The sequence below is a fragment of the Dromaius novaehollandiae genome, chromosome 3, assembly GCF_036370855.1.
Source record: "Dromaius novaehollandiae isolate bDroNov1 chromosome 3, bDroNov1.hap1, whole genome shotgun sequence".
NCBI classification, from domain to species: Eukaryota; Metazoa; Chordata; class Aves; order Casuariiformes; family Dromaiidae; genus Dromaius; species Dromaius novaehollandiae.
The window spans coordinates 21,187,996-21,214,579 of NC_088100.1; the positions used below are offsets into that span (position 1 = coordinate 21,187,996).

General features: G+C 34.5%; 1 protein-coding gene across 2 annotated transcripts in view; it reads left to right on the forward strand.

Moving 5' to 3' along the window:
* The window catches only part of PXDN (peroxidasin), an 87,254-nt gene extending 61,386 nt beyond the window's left edge, over positions 1-25,868 (forward strand). For both annotated transcript variants that reach the window (XM_064508515.1, XM_064508516.1), the window contains 7 exons: positions 3,839-5,342; positions 6,196-6,330; positions 10,034-10,242; positions 18,327-18,447; positions 20,840-20,972; positions 22,207-22,320; positions 22,908-25,868. In XM_064508515.1, coding sequence (XP_064364585.1) covers positions 3,839-5,342; positions 6,196-6,330; positions 10,034-10,242; positions 18,327-18,447; positions 20,840-20,972; positions 22,207-22,320; positions 22,908-23,033 — 2,342 coding nt within the window. In that variant the 3' untranslated portion in view covers positions 23,034-25,868. The remainder of the gene's footprint in view (positions 1-3,838; positions 5,343-6,195; positions 6,331-10,033; positions 10,243-18,326; positions 18,448-20,839; positions 20,973-22,206; positions 22,321-22,907) is intronic.
* Positions 25,869-26,584: the final 716 nt, after the last annotated feature.

Here is a 26,584-nt window from a genome sequence, read left to right on the forward strand (position 1 = left end):
AACTGACTATATATTAATTCAAAATTCATTAGGACTGCTGTATTAAGCAAAACAGGCCTTTCTGTTATGTATTAAAAAGAATCAGTATTTTATTGCTCTTTCTTTAAATAAAATCTTGTATTCCTTGAATGCGTTACCAAGGAGAAAAGATGATAAAGCAAGAAAATTTTGTGTATTTCACGAAACAAGATTTCTGCATGTACCACAACAGTATTCAAAGAATTTTTTGCCACTCATTCTTTAAGTACAGTATTGACCTAAGTTAGTTGTTTCCTTGAACTCTGTTCTGATGCAATAAGAAATAAAGTTTTTGCTGCTTTTTATAAATATCATAAAAATGTGAGATTTTTACCTTTTAGTTATTGAACTCCAAGTTCAAAGACAATAAAGTCCAGCTGGAGAATATGCAATTAATGGGTGTAGATACGTGTATGGATATGCTCGAGACATAGGATTAAAGCATTTGGAAATAATGATGAAGTTTTAGGAGAGCTTTTGAGACTTGAAACATAGCCAAAAGCTACATTGAAAATCTAGAGGAAATATTTTACTTACTATATTTCTTTTGATGCTTTTAATTGAGCATTTATTGTTACTTCCGAAAACTTTAACTCTGACCCTGAACTAGGCGAATATTTATAAGACCAAAGGCTGCAAGCTTTGTGGAGTATCTGCTAGTAAAAGAAGCCTCCTCCTTATTATTAGAGCTGAGCAAATAATTTGTGATTAATAGTTTATTGCAAAAACATATTCAAAAATCTTTGAAGGCTTGTGTTTTATAAGAGCAACTAGCTTTCATTTGGTTCTCTGATTAGATGCATATGTAAGCATACTGAATGTAATACAAAACGCAATGCAACAGTTGAGATATATGACATCTGGTGTGTAAGAATTGGTTAATTGCGTTTCACTAAGATTCATAATAGTAAAAGTAATCATTCTATGGTTTACCAAAAATTAGCATAAATGCATACAAAGACAACTTTCTGTGACACTGGAAATTCTGTTCACAACCAGAGCTTGCTTCTGAGATCTACAAAATCCATAGAAACTTGGCTTTTAGGGAAACTGGAATAGTGAAGTAAATCTGTTTTTATTTAAACAACCTAATGCCCATTTTTTAATATTCATGCTTGTCCTTATTTGGTTATATTTCAAAATGTAAAGCCCAATGAAAGGTCTTATTTATCACTTTTGCATCTGGAATATTTGAGAAACTTGACAACTTTGTATTCAGACACTTTTTATGTAAAATCTTGGAATATCCCAAAGAAGGATGATGAAGCCAAATTCTTCCCAGTTATGCCAGACAGTATAACAAGGAGAATGGCCATAAATTGCTGCTTGGGAGGTTCATGTTGGATGTTAGGAGACACTTTCTCACTAGGAGGCTATGCAACACTGGAACAACTTATCAGGAAAGGTGTGGAGCCTTAGTCTTCAGCAGTTTTTGAGACTGCTAGACAAACATACAGCTTACCTGTGTTTAGGTGAGAGGTCCCTTTTAATCAATATTTCTATGAGCCTATGAACGTCTTCCTTGCAGTTTGAAAAAATATAGTTAATATTATGTGAATTGAGCTAGCCAGCTTCTAGCGCTGGGAATGCTTGGAGGCCAGTGTTTTAGAAAGCAGAGCCGGAGTTAGTGCCTACGATCCATGGGGTAATTGAGGGTCTGAGACTGACATTTACAACAACCTTCACTCTGATCAGAAAGCCGTCAAATATAATCTGTAGATGAGAGGTCTCATCCCACATGAGTTTTTTCTGAGCAGAGAAACTGAGCCTTTTCTTTTAAGTTGATAATGAAGGCCATTCCATCCAAAAGTTTCACAGCTGAGTTTTGCTCACAGCTTCATTTCAGAAGTGTAGGTGGAAACCAGGATAACCACAGCAGACAAATGTTTATCTAAAGACTACATGAATATGAGTCGTAAGCGAATTTCATGATAAATGAAGATCACTTAAAAAGGGTGTTACTGAAAAGGAGACGTTTTCCTGGGTGTAGTTTTAGATTTAAACTGCCCTACTAATGAGCATATTATTCTATAATATCAATAATATCCCCAAAGGGTGTATTGTGCCACATTACCCAGTGGCATTTACTGGTTTTGCTCTGTGGTTTGGTCTTCTATTTCCTAGTCTGGAGTATTCCATAAAATAATATGTGTATTTCTACAAGAGCCAGTTAGTTTTGCACAAAGCAAGCATTAGGCCTCTAATATCTTTGCTTCCACTTATAAACTGTTTCAGAATACATATTTATCAGAAACTGAGAACAGTGTGGTGGAAGGAGCAGAGCATAATTCTAGTCCCCCTGCTGAACACATACTGATTCTACGCTGTTCTTTTTCCTTTCCCAGCTATGATAACTTGCTCACCTATGAGCAGTTCCAGTCCAGTTCATGGCAAAGGCAGAGAAAGGGCTTCAGCTGGCTTGTTTGAAATTGCTGTGAATTGTAACAATTGATAAAGTGCAGCAGTGTACCTAGGGCATATTTATGTATTGAATATAGATAAGGCTTGCCATAAATGACCTCAGGATTGAAAAGAGTATTTACTGACTGTGTGAAGCTAATCTGCACCCACCTCTTGCATTACTGCATTCAGTTCGTATTCTTGAGTGGTTACCATCAAGGTGGGGACTACTGCATTCAGTTCGTATTCTTGAGTGGTTACCATCAAGGTGGGGACCCCATGAGCCTGTGCGAACACCATACCACTATACACTCGCACATTTCCTTTTTCCCTTCTGTTCATTCAATTTTACTTCTGCCTGCAAGCTTTCCAGATCAAGAACCATGGCATGATGGTTCGTAGTTAGCTAAAGGTGTGTCTGCATTGTCAGATATTCTAGCTCCTGGGTTCTTCTCCCGGATCCTCGTACCTGGCTCATCTACACTGTATGTCTGTTAATTCACCCAAGGTGTGTCTACGTTTTGGGTCAGCAGGGCCCACTTCAAATGAATCTCCCAGTTGTCCCCACTTACTGTGCTTTGGTTTGAGTTGTCATGTGGTCTCAAAGAGTGGAATCTTTCAAGTGATACAAAAGTGAAAAATGTGGTCCAGGACCGTGTTCAGTCCATGAGACTAGCGTAGAGCTTTTTGAAGTAAATCTGCTGCTATCATACAATACATAGAGTATGCATGTCTGTTTCTCAGCACAAAAACTATCACTCTACAGACACATTTTGATTGCTTTACTTGATACTTTACACTACTTGATAATGTAGAAAAGCCCAAATCTTTTTTTTTTTTTTTTCTGAAATTAAGCCCAGGTGCATTTCTAAGGAAAATTCACTTTAAGAATCACTCCTAATAGGTATTGTAGACAAGGCCCAGCCTGACTGGGTTCCTCCTACTATTCATAGTCATCCAGCACTGTACCAGCAGGCCTTTATAGTCTTCAATCCTTCCACATGCTGTCATGCCACTGCAGAGATCATGAAACACATACCCTCAGTTTGAAACTATAAAAACACCACTCTGATGAGTTACAGTATATATTATTGTGTCCCTCTGAACTGAGAAAAAACTGCAAGAAAGTGCTAAGCATGTCTTTGTCCTAGAGGTGAATTGTATGAATCCCAGAGGAAACCTGTGTAGAGTGTTATTCAAACACTAGTTTGCTTTAAACTGGACTATCCTGAGTAATATGTGAATCACTCCACACCGCTTGGCCTAGAGATCACTCCTAAATTGGCTGTGGTGATTTACTTTGACTTTTTGTTGTTGTTTTTTTTTTCTTACAATTCTGCAATTTTCACTGTAATAAAATAAAATGGAATAGTAATATATTTAGTAACTGTGTCTTTGATTTTCTCTCTTTTGGTTTCAGGTTATCACTATAACGACCTTGTATCCCCGCAGTACTTGAACCTGATAGCTAACCTCTCAGGCTGCACAGCTCATCGGCGAGTGAACAATTGCTCAGATATGTGCTTTCACCAGAAGTACAGGACACACGATGGAACTTGCAACAACCTGCAGCATCCAATGTGGGGTGCTTCTCTGACAGCCTTTGAACGTCTGTTAAAATCAGTCTATGAAAATGGATTTAATTTACCTCGTGGAATTGAACCCCAGAGACTCTCCAATGGATATGCGCTCCCAATGCCTCGGTTGGTTTCAACTACTCTGATTGGAACTGAAACGATAACTCCTGATGATCAGTATACTCACATGTTGATGCAGTGGGGTCAGTTTCTTGACCATGACCTTGACCTCACAGTTGCTGCACTAAGTGAGGCCAGATTTTCTGATGGTCAACACTGCAGTTCAGTTTGTACAAATGATCCTCCATGCTTTTCAATCATGATACCACCAAATGATCCCAGAGTTAGAAACGGTGCACGCTGCATGTTTTTTGTACGCTCCAGTCCAGTTTGTGGAAGTGGCATGACATCTCTTCTAATGAATTCTGTGTACCCGCGAGAACAAATCAACCAGCTGACTTCATATATTGATGCATCCAATGTGTATGGCAGTTCAGACCATGAAGCACTTGAAATCAGAGACTTGGCAAGTCAAAGGGGTCTTCTGAGACAGGGCATTGTACAGAGATCTGGCAAGCCTCTTCTTCCATTTGCTACTGGTCCACCAACAGAGTGTATGAGAGATGAAAATGAGAGTCCAATTCCTTGCTTTTTAGCTGGTGATCAGCGTTCTAATGAACAGCTGGGTCTTACCAGTATCCATACGTTGTGGTTTAGAGAACACAACAGAATTGCCACAGAGCTACTGAAACTCAATCCACATTGGGATGGTGACACAATATATCATGAAACACGCAAAATTGTTGGTGCAGAAATGCAACACATAACATTTAGTCACTGGCTACCTAAGATCTTTGGAGAGGTAGGCATGAAGATGCTTGGCGAATATAAAGGTTATGATCCCAGTGTTAATTCTGGCATAACTAATGAGTTTGCAACTGCCGCTTTTAGGTTTGGTCACACACTCATTAATCCTTTTCTGTATCGGCTGGATGAAAATTTTGAACCTATTCCACAAGGCCCTCTACCTCTTCATAAGGCATTCTTCTCCCCATTTCGGATTGTAAATGAAGGAGGCATTGATCCACTTCTAAGGGGATTGTTTGGTGTTGCTGGTAAGATGCGTGTCCCATCACAGTTACTCAATACAGAATTAACAGAAAGACTCTTCTCGATGGCACGTACTGTGGCTTTAGATCTGGCAGCTATGAATATTCAGAGAGGCAGAGATCATGGAATTCCTCCCTACCATGATTTTAGAGTTTACTGTAATCTTTCTTCAGCTCAGACTTTTGAAGATCTGAAAAATGAAATTAAGAATCCTGAAATCAGGGAGAAACTTAGCAGGTGAGCCTCAGGTGAAGAAAACCAATTATCTACCTATGCATGTTAAACTAGTAATTAAATGTCTTATCTAGAAGAAAATATTTATTAAGAAAGGGGTAAAGTAATTTTTCAAGAAATTTCCATTGGCATCAGGAAATAAATGCAGAAAATTCCCATAGGCAGTTAATTTCTCCACTTCTAGATCTATATGAACAACAGGAAGTTAACACAGACTATGTTCATTAAAGTATTAATTTGAAATATCTGTTTTTATAAATACTATTAAATAGGAATAGTATTTTAGCATAAGGATGTATTTAATGCCAATCTCATGCAAGTATTTACAATTTCAGTTTCATCCGTTGCATACACTGAATGAAAGTAGCAGGAATATAGCCGAACTTGGTTCACTGTGTTTTCTGTGTGTGCAACTTTCACCACAAATAATCTGTTCTTCTTTAAAAGTATCAGTTGTTTGAAAATAAGTCTTCAGCTACCTGCCATCTGTAGATAACCTATACAAAATCAAATGCAGAGAAGGAGGCTCAGCTGGGGTAAAAGTAAAAGTGTACAGAGGAGCAGGAAAGAGAAGCTATTAAAAAGGAAACATATAAGGAATTAAAAGAGAGAGCTACTGGAAGAAAGGAAATTGTGAGATAAACTTGTAGACCTCCCATGGTGCTGCTTAGATACACAATCCACATTGCAGGGTTTCTTGCATATACCCCATAGGTTATTCACAAAAGATGTAGTAATGGCACTGTCATTTATACTGTGAGTTATTCAAATCTCTTGCGCTTAGTTTTACCATATCCTCATTATTTTGTAAATATATATCATTTAGAACTAAATCTCTGTGTTTTTCTTCTTACAGGTTGTATGGCTCACCACTGAACATAGATCTATTTCCTGCTCTAATGGTAGAAGACTTAGTTCCAGGCAGCCGCCTGGGGCCGACTTTGGTGTGTCTGTTAAGCACACAGTTTAGGCGTATTAGGGATGGAGACAGGTAAACTGAAATACCATGAAAAACAGAAGTAAAAGTAATTTTAAATAGAGGCTGCTTAATAACAATTACAATGTCTTGTTTCAAAATCAAACCTAGTTTTTCACTTTCATTTATGATTTTAATATAGCTTCAAAAAGATTAAGAGTGCTGGTTTAAAACTATGTAAAAGGTTGTGATTAATTTATTTTTAATTTTTTTTTTCCTTTTTATGTTGAATATATTGTGCTAAGCTCCATAAAGCACCACAGTCAACACATGCTGATTAAGCATGGGACTGGGAGCTAGAAATTCATGAGTTTTCTTTTACTACTTACTCAAGTCAGTTAACCACCAGCTCTACTTTTTTGCAAAATGGATATTCCTCATTCACTTTTATCTGTATTTAATTTACAGTGAAAAAAGGTTGAGGTGTGCAAGATTGGATTGTTGGCCAGCTGTCTCTGTTGGCACTATATTGGTCTTTCTGAGTGAGCTGGTAAAAGGTCCAAGGAAGTCTGCAATTTGGGTACCTATGGGCATGCTTCATTTTGCAATCATAAGTCACTTTAGAGACCCCACTGAAAATAAAGTTAAAAAAGGAACTTCTGTGCACTTGAATAGGTGTCCTGAGTATCAGTTATCTCTTATCCGAGTTAGTTATCTAACTGTCAGTAATCTGCTATCAAACTAGTACCAAACAGCCCAGTCTCGTCAGAGAAATGTTTATCCAATGAGACTGAATAGAGCAATAAAATCTTGTTAATTTGGTCATTTGGAAGTATCATAGTTCCTGCAGTGAATATACTCTTATCTTTGATTCATCTTCAAAAAAGAAGAAATAAATGGCCTCACAGTACTCGGCCAGTGTCAGGCTGTTCTGACGTGCTGGCTAAGCTTGTCAGTCAGTGACTTTGTGTCCTCATTATATTTGGAAGTAGCTGCTTTACCTAGTGGATGTGTCAGAACTCCTTGTTAATTTAAAAAAATGACAGAAGGCTCCAATTATATTCACCTATGACTATAAATTTTTTCCATTCCAAACAATGAAAAATATTTAACCTAGCAAAATAAAGTTTTGGTGGATTTTGTCACTTGATGCACTTATTTTTGAAATTACAGGTTTGCTTACTCAGCTCTTGTAGCATTAGAAGTGGTTGCAGAGCATGCCGATCTGGAGACTTTCAAAGTTTGCTCCAAGATGCTATTTATTTTCTCAGCTCCTGAATATATCCAGGACATACATACCAAATCCACAAGCTCATATTAAAAAAATGACCAAATGTCCTTGTCCAAGTAGGATTATTTCAATTCAGCCTGAATATTGCAGTTGTGGAAAAAGCTATCAAGGATGTAGTGGGATACTGACATTTATTGTAGCTTGGTGGAAAGAACAGACAGGTGAAGAGAGATGAAACAACTCACCTAGTAGAAGTGTATCTCCATGGCTAGCAAAAAGAACCTAAGATGACTAGTTTAGATTTTTAAGTTACTTTTTTCACATGTGAAGTTAGGAGAGATTAATCCCTTCCAAATACAGGAATTCATATACATGGTCACTTGAAGGGGAAAGAAAAGATATTTAAAGAATTGAGCTTTCAAGAATCTCTTCGAGATGTGTAGTTTATTTGGATTCTATGATCTTCTTCCTTTTTTTTCCTCTACTGTAGAGACTAAATTATTTTGTTGACAAAGGAATTGTGTTTGGGATTTTTCCACCATCTGTGGATGGGGACTAAGGTTCCACCATCTGTGGATGGGTACTAAGCATGGGTTGGCAAAGTATAAATCTCTCTATATGAGCCCAATACATATTTCTGCACAAATGGTCTGTGCATAAAAAGTGCATTAAAAGCAGAAAATATATGCCAGGGAACCCAATTTGATAACTGATCTTAAATTACTTTACATGCAAGTTATGAGTAACTTCTCATTCTCCATTTCCATAGTACCTGGAATAAGAAAATGTTCATTGTTATTGTCACAGTACCCAGAACTCCTTTGATTAATTTCAGCACTCTATTCATTTACAAGTCTGAAAATCAACATTTTTCTCATTTTAACATAAATTATGAACTAGAATCTCAGTTTTTACATAACATGAGGGTAGAAAGACTGATGCTGATTAGTCCCGTTCTAGTAAAAGAAAAATAGAGGAAGAGTTAGGCAATTAGCTTTCATTCAGTTTATCTAATACTATTTACTTTATAGAAGTTATAGCATTGCTGTGTAAGATAGTATAAAAGCTTTTTTGTTTCCACAGTCAGTATTACAAGTCTTATTGTACATTTCTTTGTAAAATAATTTTCTTGCATAAAATCTGTTTAAAAATTAAGCTGTGAAACATAAAACTGTACAGTTCATCTGCTTTGAAGTAGAGGGAGCACAAGGAGAAATATGAATGTTAAGATGGTGACAACAAGTACCTACTTTTTTTTTTTTTTCTGAAACAACATTTAGGAGATATATGAAAACATTGAATATTTAGGAAATGGGATTCTGCTGTCAAAGATATACAGATGTTTTGAAGTGACATGCCAGCAAATAGTAAAATATTATTAGACATAATGAAAGCAACTCTCACTTTGACAAACTTTTACAATGGACAGAGGATCAAAGCTGTCAACACCATGCAAAACAAATGTGCCTGTTCAGGGAAAATGAGTGATGTTTGAAGTGAGCCTAACTTCCTGTGAAAATGGAAATACATAGTTCAGAATTCCAAAATCTGTTTTTCTGGTCCCAGTGCTTGGGATTACATTATCCACTGTCCAATGTAAATGATGCAATAAGTAGGTAAGATAAAGTTTGTTGACCATTCTTCTAGGTTTAGTATAAAATTATTATTGTTTTTTCATTAAGTTTAAAGAACATCCTACCTACTTTTGGTTGAAAGAGACCAAAACCTACTAATTTTGCTATATGACTTTACATTTTTGTGAGATATAAACAATATTGCAATAAGCAATTCCTTTATGTTAGAAAAGCATAAGATGTTTTCAAATCCTGAACAGTCACTTAAAATGTTTTATTATACAAGCGCTGGCTTGTTTTTTGTATCTGTCTTTTGATAAGAGGCTTTTTGCCCTTTATATATAAAAAGTAAAATATACTATTCCAAAACCACAGCATTTCCTACTTGAATTGAAATTTACTAAGCATATATTAATAAGTCTATTGATTAGTGTAGTTATTAAAATAGATTTAAACAAAAAAAAACTATAGTAAATTTAACAGTCTCCATTATCTTAATAACAAAATAGGTGTAGACTAGCTGTTCTTCTAATCTCCTCAGCATTTCTTTCAGGAAACTAGGAAAGTTTTCTAGAGAAAGACATATGCGGTAATTTAAGGCTTTACCTTTAGGGATCTAAAGGATGCAATTCAATTTCCTAAACTCAGCGATCTAGTGCTAAGTGTCTAGTTTTAGATGTCCCAAGGTACCCAAGACATCCAAATAGGGCCAAAAGAGATGTCAAAGCATCTGTGGAAGACTCAGGCCCTTTTAGAGCGGCAGTTGGAGGCAGTGGTGGTGTCTGAAGTGACATCAAACATTTATGTTGAGGCCTCTGAACCACTCCCTGAGGTACAATATGAAGTTCTCTGAGAATGGGGTGCAAAGAATGAATACAGCATTGTAAGATCTCTGGAGAACTACACATATAATTGTTACTGTGTTTTCACTAGCTAATCTATCTAAGAACTTGTCTTTTCTGTGAGATTACAGGTTATGGTATGAGAACCCAGGTGTGTTCACTCCTGCTCAGCTCACTCAGATCAAGCAGACATCTCTTGCCAGAGTTTTGTGTGACAATGGTGACAACATAACCAGGGTACAACGTGATGTCTTTAAGGTGGCTGAATTCCCACATGGATATGGCAGCTGTGAAGATATTCCTAAACTGGATCTCAGGATGTGGCAAGATTGCTGTGAAGGTCTGTATACAGGTGGATTTAGGTGTGTTTATGCATGCTTTCTTTGTTGTATATTTATATTATTTTAATAAGATATTTAGCTATTTTTCAGGTTTTATTAAGAGGTTTTGCATGGTTACAAATTCAAATTTGGAGCATAGAACATTGCTTTTTAACTTCCCAGCAGAAGAAAAAGGGCGAGGACAATTCTCATTTACTGAAGCGTCTTCTTTGAGGAGTTGTCTATTCATCTGCCATTGTACCAAGAGTTGGATTCTGTATCATTGCTGATTAGCTGTGATGTTGAACCGTGCCAGCTTTTGAGATAACCATTTTATCTTCATTCATTGCAAAGCTGTAGAAGAGAGAGGTAGAATAATGTCGCTTGTTTATTAATAAGGGACCAAGATGTAAAACAGTTACCGTGGTCATTGTTTAATTAGTGATCATGCCATATGTATATTAAATAGACATATTCTAAACATAGCATAGATTTGAGCACTGAGAAGGTGTAGATAACTGCTTTCCTGTTGTCTTCCTTTTGTGGATATTCATGTTCATTGTCATCTCCTTCAAAAGTTAGGATGGTGTTCTTTTTTTTTTTTTCCCCAGAACAGACTTTTTACTTGAGAAACAGGGTTTAGATAGCACACAAGAAGCAAAAGACACTGAGAAACCTATGATGCTTTGCAGCCAATATCTTGGCCTCTAACTCACTTCCCATACAGACTTTGTGCATGGCCTCTATTTAGCCATCAGCATATCAGAGTTCACTGCATCTTTAACATAGTCAGAAGATCTCTTCGTAAGAGAAACTTGTGCGTCGTAAAGATTGGATGAATTCTGTAATTTGGAGTAGCATCAACAACAACATACTTCAGGGGACAACTGACATCTTCCTATTGAGTTGTTCTTGGCATTAGTATTATTATATTCTCTTGATGAAGCATGGGCATCATCTTCATGGCTAAAAAGTATATTCAGAAATTTCAGGAACGTCTCTGCAGAACTTTGATGATCTAGACATTGCAGTTAGGTGAATTGTTGACTATAAACAACTTGCCCTTATCAGAGAGGGTAATGGTACTGTCAGTTGACCATTATTAAAATCTTAGAATTTACTTAATAAGAACCTGTCATTCAATACCATAGCTTGTGAAGATGTTAATGGAAGATATCTGGATATGAGATATTCTTCATGTCTTCTACTCTTGGTTCTCCTGGGATTACAGCACGTTTTCCACCAAAGTGGATTGTAGTTCTCAAAATGAAGCCACACTCTTTCACTTGCATCTGTATAACTCTTTTGATAAGATGTAACTGTCCTTTGTGACAGTGAGTCCTTCTTTGATGACATATCTCAGTATTCAAGACAGTAAGTAGACTGTAAACTGAAGGAAGACGTCCCTTCAATCTAGTATAGATATAGTTAATAATAAAGAATTTTTCTAACTAGTATGGTTTTACAATAAGATACTTAAGTATCCTTAGAAATGAAAAAAACAGAGATTTACTATTCAAACATGTTGCATTATTTAGCTTTAAAACTGATGACAGAGTCTACGTCTTAGAGAATATTACTATGTTAAAGTTCTTGGAAGTTCGTTCTTTTCATCCTAGTAGGAAATGGTTCATATTTATGCAGCTTGAGAAGTCATACAAACAACATTATTCTTGACTCTAAAAGGGCAAAGTTTCTCCCAAATCCATTTTGGAAGAAAGTTTTTTGATTTTCAAATGTATCTATCTGCCTTGTGATTTTTGTTTCTATGTATAGAAATCTGATCTGAAAGCATCTAAAAGATGACAAATATTAAAAAAACCTGCATTTCATGACAAAGCCATCATTTTACAAATCTAGAATTCTTCCTTTGTAACTTCTGTCATCTCTCTTCCATAGAGGAAATATTTATCTTAGAAACCTTATACACATGATAATTTGATTAATGGAGATTTTATGCATTAAGTAGTGGTAACCATATGATTCACTAACTATTCACTCACTTGGGTTCCAGAGTTATTAAAGAAAAATCTCTAAGGACCTGTTCAAAGCAGGCAGAATTATTGAGAGCTCAGTTTCCTATTATCAAATGACGTATCTTCCACAGGGCATGTTGAAGAAAAATAAATCATTCTTTTAGAACTGAACTCTTAGGTCACGATAGAGGCCTCTTGTGACAATATATTATGTATTTTTGTTGTCTTGCTGAAGTTTACATCTGTTGTCCATAGGGTTTTGTTGACATCATTATTGAAACAAACAAAAAAACATATATCCAACTGAGGTCACAGCTATCTTTTGTATTGTGACAGCAAGGTCCAAATGATGTTTGCAGAAGGCCTCTTTTTATGCTAATTCTAGTAACTAAACCAAAGTGAGGGCACTGATCTTCACTGTCATCAGACTCAAAATTCCTGATCCAGAGCAACCTTCTCTACACATAAATAAGTTCAAGTTTGAGGCTACATGCTGGCTATCAATAAAATTACTGCTTTTTATTCAAGGGAAAAAGGCATTCAAATTTTTATGAACAATAATGCTATGGTTATATATAAAATAAAAACTGCCATAGTTGGTAAGACTAAAATTCGTTTAGCGTAGTATCCTGTCTACTGCAGTGAACAGCAGTAGATAAGCATGCTGCTTAAATAATACAGAACAATCATTTCTAAGAAAATTTTATTGGTAGTAGTTTATCCCCCATACAAAATTCAGGCTCATTTTCTTGCTGCATTTGCAGACTGTTTTCAGTCTTGACACATTTAAAATTTTTGTACCAAGCTGTATCTAAAATACTAACAGGATTAAAAAGTTATTTCTATCAATTAAAGATAACGTATTTGAGTTCTGTATTGTCTTGTCCAGTAAACAACTCTTTGAATAATAAATCATTGGATAACAAACTTCTTCCTTGGAAGACTTGGTTCAAAATGGTGGCTATCTTTGTAAGGATACTGGGAGAAATGAATACTTAGTTTTTAATGAAATCTTGTACAATTTTTGCCAGATATCATTTCATTCAGGTCTTGCCGTGATATTTACCATTTTTTTAAAAGTTATTCAGATTTTAAAAAAAATCTTTACCAGTTTTTTCCTCCCCAGATCAATAATAACAGCTTAGAACACTCTATATATGGTTAAACTAGTCATTTTATTTACACAAGAAAAAATCTTTCAGAACCTCTTCAAAATAACTCTAATATATGCCAGAAGCGTTAAGAGAAAATCAGTTATCACTCTTAAGTGTTCTGCTGTAAACAAATTAATCATATTCTACCAGTTCAGAATAAGTTCACTTTGTCACGGCTCATGCAACTTGGCAGGCAGTTTCATAAATACGTTAGTTACATCAGTTTGTAAAAATTGTAAAGCTATTGTGTGAAATTGTGTTGATTTTCTAAATGTTATGTTATCACTGAGCCTTCTAGAGCAGATGTTATGCTTGGAAGGTCTTTAGAGTATTGAGCCATTCAATGGTCCAGCATGTATTTTCTTTCAAGAGTGTTACTACCAGAGAGTACTACTCAACTCAATGCAGTTAGACAACTGCCAGGCAAAAGAAGTAAATAACTAAGGTGCTTTAAGAAATTATCTATCTGTATTCCTTTCCTCTCAACTCTTTTGAAGTCTGTGCAGAGGTTAATGAAGTAATTGAAATATGAATGGCTTAAACTTCTTTCTTGTGCGGATGAATGGGAGTGATGGTGTCTATGGGAATCCAAGGTTAGGCATGTCAACTTAAAAAGTAGTTTCTTTCCCTGGCACTGGAGACTTACCATGAAATGGAGTAAATACAGAGTATACCTTAAAGAACACCAGTTACTTTAAGGTAGATAAACTATGTTTTTTTGTTGTTTTCATGTATTTTTATATTCAGAAGAGAAATATTTAAAACATATTCCTTCTCCACAATTAAAGTACTTCTTATGATTGTATGATTAAAATTATCCTAGATTGCACTAAGTTAAAATTTAGAAGGTAAGTATCAATACTATATCATTTATATATGTATATATACTATATACTATATGTTTATATATATACTATAGCATTTTATATGTTTAATAAGTGACCCATGTGATCAGCTGTTTTAGCTTCGTTAAAAAAATACATGTTTTTTTATCCTTCCTGTTTTGTTCAAGTCAAAATACTTTTCCACATGAAAAACAGCATAACTTCTTAGTTACAAAAAGCTACTTCTTAGATTTCTTGAGTAAAGCCAATATTTATTTTTTTAAAAAAAGCAAAGCATTATTCCTTTTTATAATAACAATACCAGATTACCTTTAGATTTTAGTTAATAAATCATGTAACAGAATTACTCGTTTATGGTGAGGGGAAAAAACTCATGTGTTCCACTGAGGTACACAGGATTTTCTTCTGGTTTCTTGACTTTCTACCTTTCTCCTTACTGACAGTGAGGAATTACTGCAGCATGTATCATTTGAGCAAAGAGCATCCAAGCTTCAAATTTTCCAAACAAGCAACTTTTGATGCTTTTTTCATGCTCTCTAGTGCAAAATAATTGTTTTTTAAGCACTCAGTGTAGCCTGCCATGACTACTGTTACTAGCTTTGTATATCAGTTCTGAACCTAAAACACAGAAATGATAAAGCTTTCTTCCTTCAAAGGTAAGCATATTAATTTGGACAAGACCAAAGTATGAGTTATATAAAAAGAGTCTAGAAATTAGGTGTGAACAGGTTGACTCAAATGGAGCCATGATTTTACTCCAAACATCTAAATTTGAAATGTTTCCATCATATTTTTAAAAGTTTCACACAATTTCTTTTTATAAATCAAAACCAAAATATCTTTAATCTGTTGTTTTGTGTCAAACAATGACCCAGTAGGAAGTGATTCAGATGAGACACCAGGCATCCTTATAAGCATAAACTGATTTAGGAAGAAGGTTTGGCTTAACTGTTTGTCGGTTAGCTTTGATATATCTGCTGTACCAGATACTGTTCCTACACAAATTACGATTAAACTTACTTAAATTCCACTGAATTGCTTTAGAAGAATTAAGACACATACTTAATCCAAGTGCATTTATGCATGGTCTTCCAGTGGGTAGACTTACATTTAAGAATAGCTGTATTTTAAGACCAAACCAACAATTAGGTCATATATTTCTGTATATTACTTCTATATTGACCACATTAATCTCTTTGATTTGAGTACTGCTTTCAGAAAGGCATCAACTATTTCTTTTAATTATTCCAATTGTGCTTTCTTCTAAATTATGATTTGTCTGGCTTTTACTTCCAGTATTATATTTTATTATGCTCTTCTTGTATCTTCATTGAAAATACCAAATAACACTGAGCTAAGTACTGAATGCTGTGGAACACCTTACACATAACTTTAAAATGTTAACAGCAATCTCAGTATAAGACTGCAAGAGCTTTTGTGATAATGAAAATTGTTTACTAGGAACTCTTCAAAATATCATAATGGCATCTTTTACCACGTCATGTCATATACCTCATATACGTCATATTTGAGTGCTCAGTACCTCTAAAAGTCAGGTTTCTCTATTCAGTTTACTTTATAGGTGCATTTTTAAAACCTTTTGAAAAAGGGAGGACTTTCTGAAGATGTGAATGTAGTTACAATATACAAATGAATTATCCTGACGTCTGTAGTGTAGCAATACCTAGCTTCAGGAAGAAAACATTGTCTATAGAGAAAAAGAAATATTAGGTTACTCTTAAACATTCAGCTTTTGTGCAGAAAATGAATTGGACTGGTTATAGCTAATTTGGGGAAAGTTTAAGTAGATTGAAAAAAAGCAGCAACTTGGGCTGATTTTAGTTCTACTAAGGTAGTCTCCATTTTAAAGAAGAAAAGGGTTTTTTTTGTTTTAGGCTTTATTAGTGCTTCAGCATTCTATCCTGCACCTCTCAGCAGCAACAATTCTCTCCCCAGTATCTGAAACTGAAACCAAGAACAGGAATTGTACATCTGGCTAGGTGGCACTTCTGAGTCTCTAAAACTAGAGAAATGTCAGGTCTATGTACCTGGAGCTGCCACTGAACGTGTATTTCTCATATTTACCAGTCTAAGGTGACAAACCTTCCGAGGATTTCAGTGTTTTGATTCCCAACGCCAGCCTAGGAATAAAAAGAAAAAAAAAAGGCCAATTATGTTATTGCAGCAAAAAAAATCTACAGTATGCTAGATGACCTTCAGCAGGTGTTAAACAAAGGGGGATAGCAGAAGTCAGCAGAATGCAGCAATTGCTTCCAATAGAAATTATAATTTCTATGTAATTTAGCAAAACTTTTAAGCAACAGATTGCTTTAAGAATTAATTCTTCTGGCCAAAAATACTTCTTTCTCCTGTAACCCTTTCTCCTGTGATCCCTATTCTCATCATATTAAATATAGAAGTATCTAAGGAGGATCATAAATGCCTCCGTGCCAAGCATCATGCTGACACAGCATTCTCTTCCTGTCTGAAAGAGCTTAGCCTTTAAACAGACAAGAAGACACTTGTGTGAGAAACAGCAGAACACACAAGAAGAACGAACAATATGTTGGCAGTAAATATAATGTTCTTTGGTGGTGCTGTTGTTACAGGAGGAAGGCAATAAAATTGCTCAAGAAGAGGACAAGCTGTGAGGAAAGAAAAGGGAAGGAGAATTGTGTGGATATATTGTATCCAATAGTGATCTGTAGATACTTTTTATTCCCAGAATTGAAAATTAATCACTACTTTTTTTTTCTATCAATAATACTGTAATTGATATTAAGCTGTGGACAAACTAAATTTCTTCCTAACAGGGAAATGATAATAGTCTTATTTAAATAAATGTCCAATATAAATAAAAGTAGTGTAAGATATGTATTTGTATATAACCATAGAGCAATAAATGGTACTATTTCAGTTTCATTTATGTGAGAAAAGAACCTTTACATTTGTTTCTCAAATTCCTCAGCTCTTTTCTTGACTTTAAAGTTGTGCAGTAATTTTTGTTAATACTTTAGGTATTAGATCTAAATACTGCAAAATTCCAAAATAATACTTTCTAAAATGTTCTAGTCTTTCAGACCAGAATAAATTTGTTCTGTTGCAAGTTAAGAGAAACATTAGGGAAAATGATCTCTTCCCCTAGTTAGTTGCTTTTGTGACTCATTTTGCTAATACGAGACTTAACTGGGCTATGTCCATAGGATTCTGTATTTAACTTTGCCTTCCATTTCCTTAGCAGTTTCTCTGCTGCTAATGGTTGAACATACTGTTGGTTTCTGCTGCAGCCTGGTCGATTATAATTTTTCTTTTTAAAGCTTCTGTGAACAAAAATGAGAAAACTTGTATTTTCCAATTCTTTTCTCTCCAGAGTGCTGTTCCCAGTTTTATTTTGTTTTTCTTTGCTTTCTTAAATGGGACTCCTTCCAAATACTAATGATTTTTGGAAGGCTAAATAAAGCAAACTGAAGGAAAGATTTACTTCATCCTGTGAAGACATCATCTTGGGAATCTTAGGAGAGGAGTTTTGTCATGATTATTCTCAGGTTTGAGACATCCGCTCAACATGGGAAAGTGTCTCAGAGTATAAGTGACTGGTGATAGCTTCCAAATCCCCAAACTTTGGAAATGAAGCTGGTCAGCCAGTAACTGTGCTGTCTGCAAAGATTCTCCAGGATTTAATTGAAGATTCTCCTCCAAATGCCAAGTATAACAAATAATAATACCTGGAATAGATAAGGAAGGAACACGGTGATTGTTTTTCTTTTTAATAATATTGTGTTCCTCCATATGTAACACTTAATTTCAAAAGAAGACAAAATGTGGAAATTTTAAAAGTGAAAAGAGAGAGCAGTTAAAATAGCACTGATATACTTGGGAAAATAATCTTTATTCCTTTGTTTCACTGTGAAGATCTGATCTGTGAATAATCAAATTCTCTGCATCCAGCTGGCTTAAATGCTGCATCTCTGAGACATATTCAGCTGAGGTCAAACTGATTCCAGAGGGGATCAAATTGAATGTATGAACCGCCTTTGCCAATACAGAAGATATTTGTAAGACCATATTCATATTATAACTGCTGATTTATAGTTTAGCTTGTAAAGTGTAATTTCTTGTCTAATTTCAGACTGTAGAACTAGAGGACAGTTTAATGCATTTTCATATCACTTTCGGGGAAGACGTTCTCTTGATTACAGCTTTCAGGAGGACAAGCCCTTAAAGAAAATGAAAATGTCTAAAACAGTAAGGTGAGATTTTTTTCCTCTTTTTTTTTTAAGAAAAGTATTTCTTTTCAAATTAGAATGAGGCTGAATGACTTCTTTGTAAACGCACACTACTTTTTTTCCAGTCTCTATCTTTTCAAGTTTGTGATTGAGGTATTTCATTCTGACACTTCCTCATATCCACTAACAGCAAAAATCACATTTTTTCAAGTTTAAATTTTTGTAAGACCTTTTTATGTGTGATAGTGTAGTACTTCAGTTCTTCCTGTGTTTTTCAGGGGAAAAGTCTGTAATGAAGCTTGATTGTGGGGATTAGGAATCCCACAGTCCTGCTGTGCCTGCAGTATCCAGACTATGTTGAGAAATTATTTCCTTTTCTCCTCAGAGCTGCCAGGCCCTCATGTAGAAATAAGAGGGAGCCAAATGTTGATTACAGTAGTATGGTATTTATACCATTTGACAATGATACAGATTTCTTCTGGTACCAAAATACTCCAAGCAGGAATGGAGGACAGGAGTGCTACAGAGAACGTTGTTTATAAATCCTTAATCCTCAAAATACCCAGCAGAGAGGTTAATCACAATCTCAATTACAAATAATCAACTGTCCCTACCATTTGTAGGGAATCAAAACTTATCGATGAATTAGTGAAATAAATAGGTTCTGCTGAGCCCAAACAGTTTTTGTGACGCTTGGGAAAAAATTAAATTGAAGATACTTCATGATGATCAAATTTGACACCCTTTTGAGTTATCTCTCTTTCCATCTATCATGTGTTCTTTTAGCAAATAAAATTATTATCACTTCCTATGTATCTGGTGTGTTGAGAAGGACACCGGTTTACATTCAACCGGAGTCTACCCAGTCAAGGCAAGAAAAGCAGCTATCTAGGTAAATAGATATATCAGTGAGTTTATTTCAGCAATTTTAAATACTAATGAATGTTGTAACACCAAGGATAAAGCAACATTTTATTTCACTTCACTAGGAGCTGGAAACTGTCCTTAAATAATAGACCCTTTAGATGCTTGGGATAAGACATGTATCTTACAGTTTTAAGCAAGAAAAGGCAATGGCTAAGTCTAAGCTGCCTTACAGACAGCAGAAAAAGAAAGATTCTTCTCAAGGAATCCTTAAATAAGGATGTTCCATTTGTCATTGCAAGTGAACTGTATTATTTACATAATAACTAAAGCTATTGCAACCTCAATCATTAAACATTCAATTTTCATGCTCAATTTTGTATTTAAGTTGCATTCTTGGTTAGAAGACTTCTTTCTGTTTCCCTTTTTTCGTATTTTCAATAACTAGAGCAGGTGGGGAAGATTAAGCTATTTGTTACACAGTAACAGCTGGTGTACTTGAATTTTGGCATGTTGTGTGGCTTACAGTTCTTTTTCTTTAATTTAGATGAGAAAGTATGTGAAACTAAGTAGCTTGAACACCTGCCAATTAGTGCTGCTTTAATTTATGCAGGAAGATTATAAATCATGAGTTCTGTTTTGCGAGAGAGTAATTCTATGCCAGTTCATTCTTTGGGTATCACTTAGCCCTGGAGAAGACATACTAATAAACAGGAATGCTTGGTGACATGAATTTATAGATTTAAAGATCTTAATGATAAACATTTAATAATTACTGTTGTCCCTCTTTTTGAATGCATGCTTTTTTTATGAAATAAATAAAACGATCTATTATGGCCAATTCCTATGATAGGCTTATACATTTTTCCTACCAACAGATTGAACTATTTAATACAATTTAGTCTTGTAGATCTCTGTCAGAGATCACCTGGGCAGTGGAGTAGACAAAAGACTCTAGACTATTATGTGTACTGTAATCCGTACTGATTTCAAACATGAATTGGACACAGGTGTCTCTCCATATGTAGAAGTATTTTTTCTCATTTATTTATGAAAAAATGTTTTCCTTTTTAAAGATGGTTTTCTTTAAATATATGTTTTGCTAATGAACATTTAGAGGAAGAAACTATAGAGTTGAAGGCAAAATATGCTAACAAGTAACACTTCTTACTTCTGTCTGCTTTTGTGTTTAAAAGCTCAAGAGATTCATTGGGTCTTTTCACAGTGACTTTAGTGTGTTGCTTTAGAATATCACTGCTGGCAATTTTGTCTTTCCCCCAGCACAAAATACATATATTATTATGCTTTCTATTATGCTTTATTATTACATATTATTCCTCTCCATGGAAGAAATTTCCTGTCACTAGTGACATAACAGTAATCCATAACTTATCTGGCCTGAGCCTATGATCAGTACTGGTGGGTCTGGTGTCCTGTCATGATTCATGCATTTGTTTGTTGTTCTTTTACATTCTTGCTAAGTGTTCTAAAATACCTAGACAGATAAAAATGTGTTAGATGAATATCCTGATTTGGTGTTCATTTGTTTTAGTTCTGTGAAACGGAGTAAATATTTTCTTAATGCCACGTCAGCATCTGATGAAAACGGAAACATGCCCATAGTGAATGACTTCAAAGAATTTGTTTTGGAAATGCAAAAAACTATTTCAAGCCTCAGAAACCAGGTAGGGTGCTATAATGGATAGTTTCTAATTGTAGATTCAATTTAAAATGTTTTCATAATACCACACCACTGATGTTCTTAATATTTAGACATCTATTGCAGCCAAAAAACACCATTTCAAACAAAATAGTACACAAAGGATAGTGTGTTATCATTCTTCGTTTCTGTATGCTTTCGAAATCATACTTAAATACTCTACAATTTTTAGATCTTGGCTTTGGACTTGAAGCCTTATGTAACCGTTCTAAACATGTAATTAGTCTTTCTGTATGAATTTGTCTGTGGAGATAGCATTTTTTTTTTCTTTATGCTTATGTGGATTTTAAGATCTGAAATGTGTAGAATTTCTCAAAAGTAAAACTGTGATTAAAATGTAAAGTTAATAAGTAGTAATATGCCAGACAACAGCCGTAAACATAGTTAAGATTCAGATCGTTTAAAGAAGACTTTTATGATGTGGCATAGAAAGCCTCTTTATTCAGAATAACTCAGCCATTGTGGAATTTCATTTAAAATATATGTATGTATACCATACAGGGCAGATAAATCCGAAGTAGGACAAAATTTTTGCTTGGAATAATTAAGTTCCTTTAGAGCAGCTTCACTATTTAATTTAGGTATATGAATCATACATTTATTTGTATAGTAGCTTGACTCCATTTTTGTTGGCATTATTAATGATTGCACTCATCAGCAATTTTCACACTTTGATAGTGGAAACACTGTGGTAGGCCAAATTAAGACTTGTTACATTGCGGTTGGTTTTATCTTTTTTTGGATGCAGATAAGATCTAGGGATTGTTTAAGAATGTGCCCATCTAATTAGTGTTCCCAAGAGGCACACAACCAGGAAACTAAACTAATGATATAAATCTTTTTCATGATTAGGGAGAAAATACAGATAACCTTTTATTTTACCTCCTTTTCATTTAGACATGTTGGTGAGTTTAGATCTGTCTTTCCATTCACGTCAGATACAGTTTGCTCATCTTTGTATGCTCTAGATGTGTGTTCCAATGGCAGGAAAAAAGTACCTTGTTAGTTTTCTTTTACAAATGCTGTTTCCATATGTATTAACTTTTTCCAGTCTTTTAGTCTTTTGAAAGCTAAGTAGTCAGAAGGAAAAAACAAGAGCAGGATTTATCATGGGTTGCGTAGCACAGCAAAATAAAATGTCTTACACAAATAAAAAATTTACTTTGGTTCAGTGATTAACTTTTTCTTAATGTTTTCAGATAAAAAAACTTGAATCACGCCTCAGTAAAACTGATTGCACTGATGAAAAGGGTAAATCATATTCCAGCAATGAAACCTGGAAAAGGGACCCTTGCACTGTGTGTGAATGCAAAGTAAGTACGGTGAAATCCATTTTCGGGATATAAAATATAGTAGGTTCTGCTTCTAAAACAGAGTTTCCAGTTTTGTGCTGCAAATTTCTGGGTAATAGTTTCTAATCTGTTTTTATGCATCATCAGTTATTTGTTACAAAAACTGATACTGTTCAGATATCCCAGTGTTGAAGAATCCAACCTTTACATACCTTTATTTTTTCCAGAGACTTTTTGATAAGGTCTAGTAAAAAGCATTAAAATCAGTAAAAGCTCATCTAGTTTAGTGCTAAGATTTCCTTTTTCTTTTATCATGGTGAAATTTAAAAAAATGTAATTATAGAAAAAATATGTCTGGGTACTTGGGATCCTGTAGTTTCATGGCTGAATGTTAGATAAAATGGTATGTTGCTCCATTAAAGAAGGTGTCATACAAAGACAATTCTAAATATCAGTTTATACCAAAATAAACTATGTGGAATTTATTTTAGTAGCCAAGATCTTAGAGAGAATGAGAATATATTCTTTAATCACGTGAAAAACATATTTCTTGTTTTGAAACTATAGCTAAATATGTTATATTTTTGTTACTTTTTTTTCTGACATAGGTTGGTCAGATTACCTGTTTTGTAGAATCATGCCCACCAGCTGATTGTGAAGCACCTGTGAAGGTTAAAGGAGATTGCTGTCCAGTCTGCTTAAAACAAACTAGTAGTAAAAAGAAGAAACCATAAGTCTTCTTTTTAAGAGTTTAGGGTGCAGCCTCATCAAATCATATCAATGCCTGCTGATGGCAAAAACAGGTAACTACAGGCTTAAAATAACAGCAAGAAACCAAAAACCAAGACTTACATGACAACATTCTAATGGTGCTGTAACAGTGTAAGATAATGTATCATTTTATTTTCTGCCCATAAAGGTAATCACAATGCAAAAAATATCGAAAGGGAAATAAGCAAACAGGTCAAAGTTAATTTTGTGTTAAGCTTCTCAGGTTAGACAAATTCAAACTGGTGCTACTTTAAAAGAACACTGTCAGGTAGTGTTAGGTATCCAAAATGACTTGGCTTAAGACTTACTTACTCTAAAAAGAGCACTTCCCAGCGATAAAAAATTAGGGACAGTAAAAGTTTACTCTTCATCTTCAGTATCAGTCTGACTTGATGTTTAGCTCTTTGTTATTGTTTAGTGAATGCAGGAAAAAGAAAAAGAAAAGATCACTGTGCCCAGAACAGTGCCATATAGGGTCAGTTTCTGCAGATCACCTTTGCATGCACCTCTTGTTGAATCACAAAATTAGTTCTGCATATGGACAAGGAAGGAAATAGAGAAAACTACATGGCACATTTCAACATCCATTCATTAATTCAAGGAGGAAAATTAATCATTATTTTCAAAAATAACCTCTACAATTAGTTGGGAAATATAAACAAACATAATTGGGAGGCAAAAAAAACCCCAGCAGTTGAATGTATATTACAGATATACTTGACAGTGTTCCTCACTTTAGGGAAAACACATGACAGAGTAGCATTTGATCTTAAAATGAACATAATCTTTTTTGTCAAAACATATGTAATTGCTTGGCAAGTTTTTTTGTTTCATTTATTTTAAATCATTGTAACATGACCATCCAGTCCCATTTGTAAGCATGCTTCTCTTGATCTCAGATCAGCTCACATATATGTTTGGCCCTGTTTTGAAAATGTGAAAACATGTCACATGCCATTTTGTATACGAAGATACCTACTGATTCATTGTACGTATTGTCAATAGACATATGTTCCTGATTATATTGTGGCACTGTTTTGGGGGGGAAAAAAATCAAAATGGAGCATCATGATTAATCGTGGATTGACTACTTTTTCTGAGAAGGTATTTGATTTTTTTAAAGTTTTTTTCCAGTTTCATCTAATGCATATATATTTTTACCTCAATATTTTTATCAGTCATGTTAGAAATGGTCTGCCAATGGACTTTATTTCCCATTTAATAAATGTTTATCGTTATAGAGTATATGTTTATGCTAGCATTTCAAAGTTTTGTACTTTTTGGAATACAAACTGCATATTTTTGACCAGGAATTATATATTATATTCAGTGAAGGACAACTATCATACCTCATTTTACAGTTTTTTTGTGTTTATTCATAATTGATTTTCTCCCTAAATACTTAATATTTTAGAATTTATGGCTCAGTCCGTAAGTTCCAAGTCAGGTTTAACTAGAAATAGAGCTGTTTAGTTATTCAGTTCACTGAATTTGTTGTTAGAATTTATGGAGCAAAGTTTTGGGTATCAAAGAAATCTGCACAAAATTAAACATTCAGGTCTTAAACATTTCAAATTATATAAACAACCTGAATACTTAATTCCTGCATGGTAAATCAAATACCTGTCTAATAACTAACCTATCACAACACTATGAGTTCCACTATAATATTTTGGCACATAATTTCTATGATTGCTAACATTAATAATTTCTAATTTGATAAACTGATACCATGACACACATTCAAACTTCGGTGTATCTTTAAAGCTTACTACAGAAACTTGTTTCATAGTATAGTAAGAACAATATCTACATGTGAGTGGTGTTTTAAAGATGTGTGGTATAGGTACATGTGAAACTGCAATTTATATTTTTAAGAATATTTTAATTGATTTTATATACAATGTCTTGATTTATGTAATTTTCTATTTTAATACTTTTAGAAATTGTGTGTGGCGAGCATGTATGAGTATCATACGGTTTCTAGAGGTCATCATTCCTGTATTTCTTTGATACTCTGGTATTTTGTTGACTTTTGTTGAAAGTCCAAGCCACATGTCTCGTACTGTAAGTCCAACTCAGATGGAGCTCTCATTGACCTAAGCAGGAATTCCTCAAAGAGGAAGGAATGCAGAGCTAAACCAAATATCATTTAACTGTCTAAACAGTTATATAAATCAGTAATACATCCAGTTGGTTACCACTTACGTTCTTTTATTCCAATTTTATATTAAATAAACTTGCTCAAGATTTCAGTATATAGGAGAAGAGAGTTTCCATTTATGCATTATAAAATGGTACCATATACCTGAATGTTGCTTTTCTCCAGCTTCTAGAATAAAGTGGGGGTTTTTTTTCATTGTTCAGTGTTTATTCATATGGTATATAAAAAGGGCTAAAGAGTCTAGATATGCTTAAACAAGTTTGATATTGAGTTATCTTCCATTATCCATCTGATTACAAACCATTCAGGAAAAACAGGTCTTTATCCACAGTTTAAAATGTACTCAGTCACGGATTATACTAATTCAGTTTTCTTGCAGTGTCTGCAGAATCAGCATTGATTTTAACATTTCTGAAACAGTGGCCAATGGCTAGATGACCATTTCCTCAGTATCCACTGTGAGAATATTGCTGTAATATGTTGCAAATTTTACATATTTATTTTCTTTTTTTAATGTTACCTAAAGCAAAGTCTTTGTTGTTTTTATTTTAATCAGTAAATTTACCAAAGAACTGTTTGCACTGTATAATGAATGCTTCTCAGTTAAAATAAAATGGGCCACATTTCCAAGTAAGCTTGGTTTCTTTTTGATATGTACATTTTTTAAGTTAATACCTGAAGATTCTGGTATGTAGATTTTTATGAAAGAACCATATTACTTATCTTATGCAGGATAGTCATGATCGAGACTCAATCTCTGAGAACTAAATAATCAACTAATGAAATAAGTAGATCTCAGCTCTTTAACATTATTACATGTGAAATTCAAGTATCTATTCACTGTTCTCTTGCAGGTGATAGGAGAAAATATGTGTAGGCTCAGAAAAGGATATTTAAAAGTACAATTATTTCTTAGCACAAAAGCTTATTTGAAAGCTTTCTTAGTGTTAAACATTTTTATCCCAAATAATTAGCAGAGAGAGATCTCTTGATGGCAATGTTGTAATACTTACCCACAGTTTGCTCTTACATAGTTTCTTCACTTTCCTCATCTCTTTGAATAGATTGTCATGAATTACCTTCCAGCTGCTTTAATGTGTTTGGTTCTACATTCATCCTTTATTCATTTCTTTCCACAAATGGGTAGCCGGGTTCATGCAGTCCATTGTCTGGAGTTGGATGTTGCTGGAATATTGAGACAGCAGGGACAACACAGCAGGAGGTCCCACAGCTTGCATCTGCTCTCTGCTGATACTTTTTATGTTTTGGGCTGCAGCAAGGAAGCAGGACTCTCACCTCTCTAGGTGGTAACCCAAGGAGAGCAAAAACAGAGCAGGATTAGGATGCTCT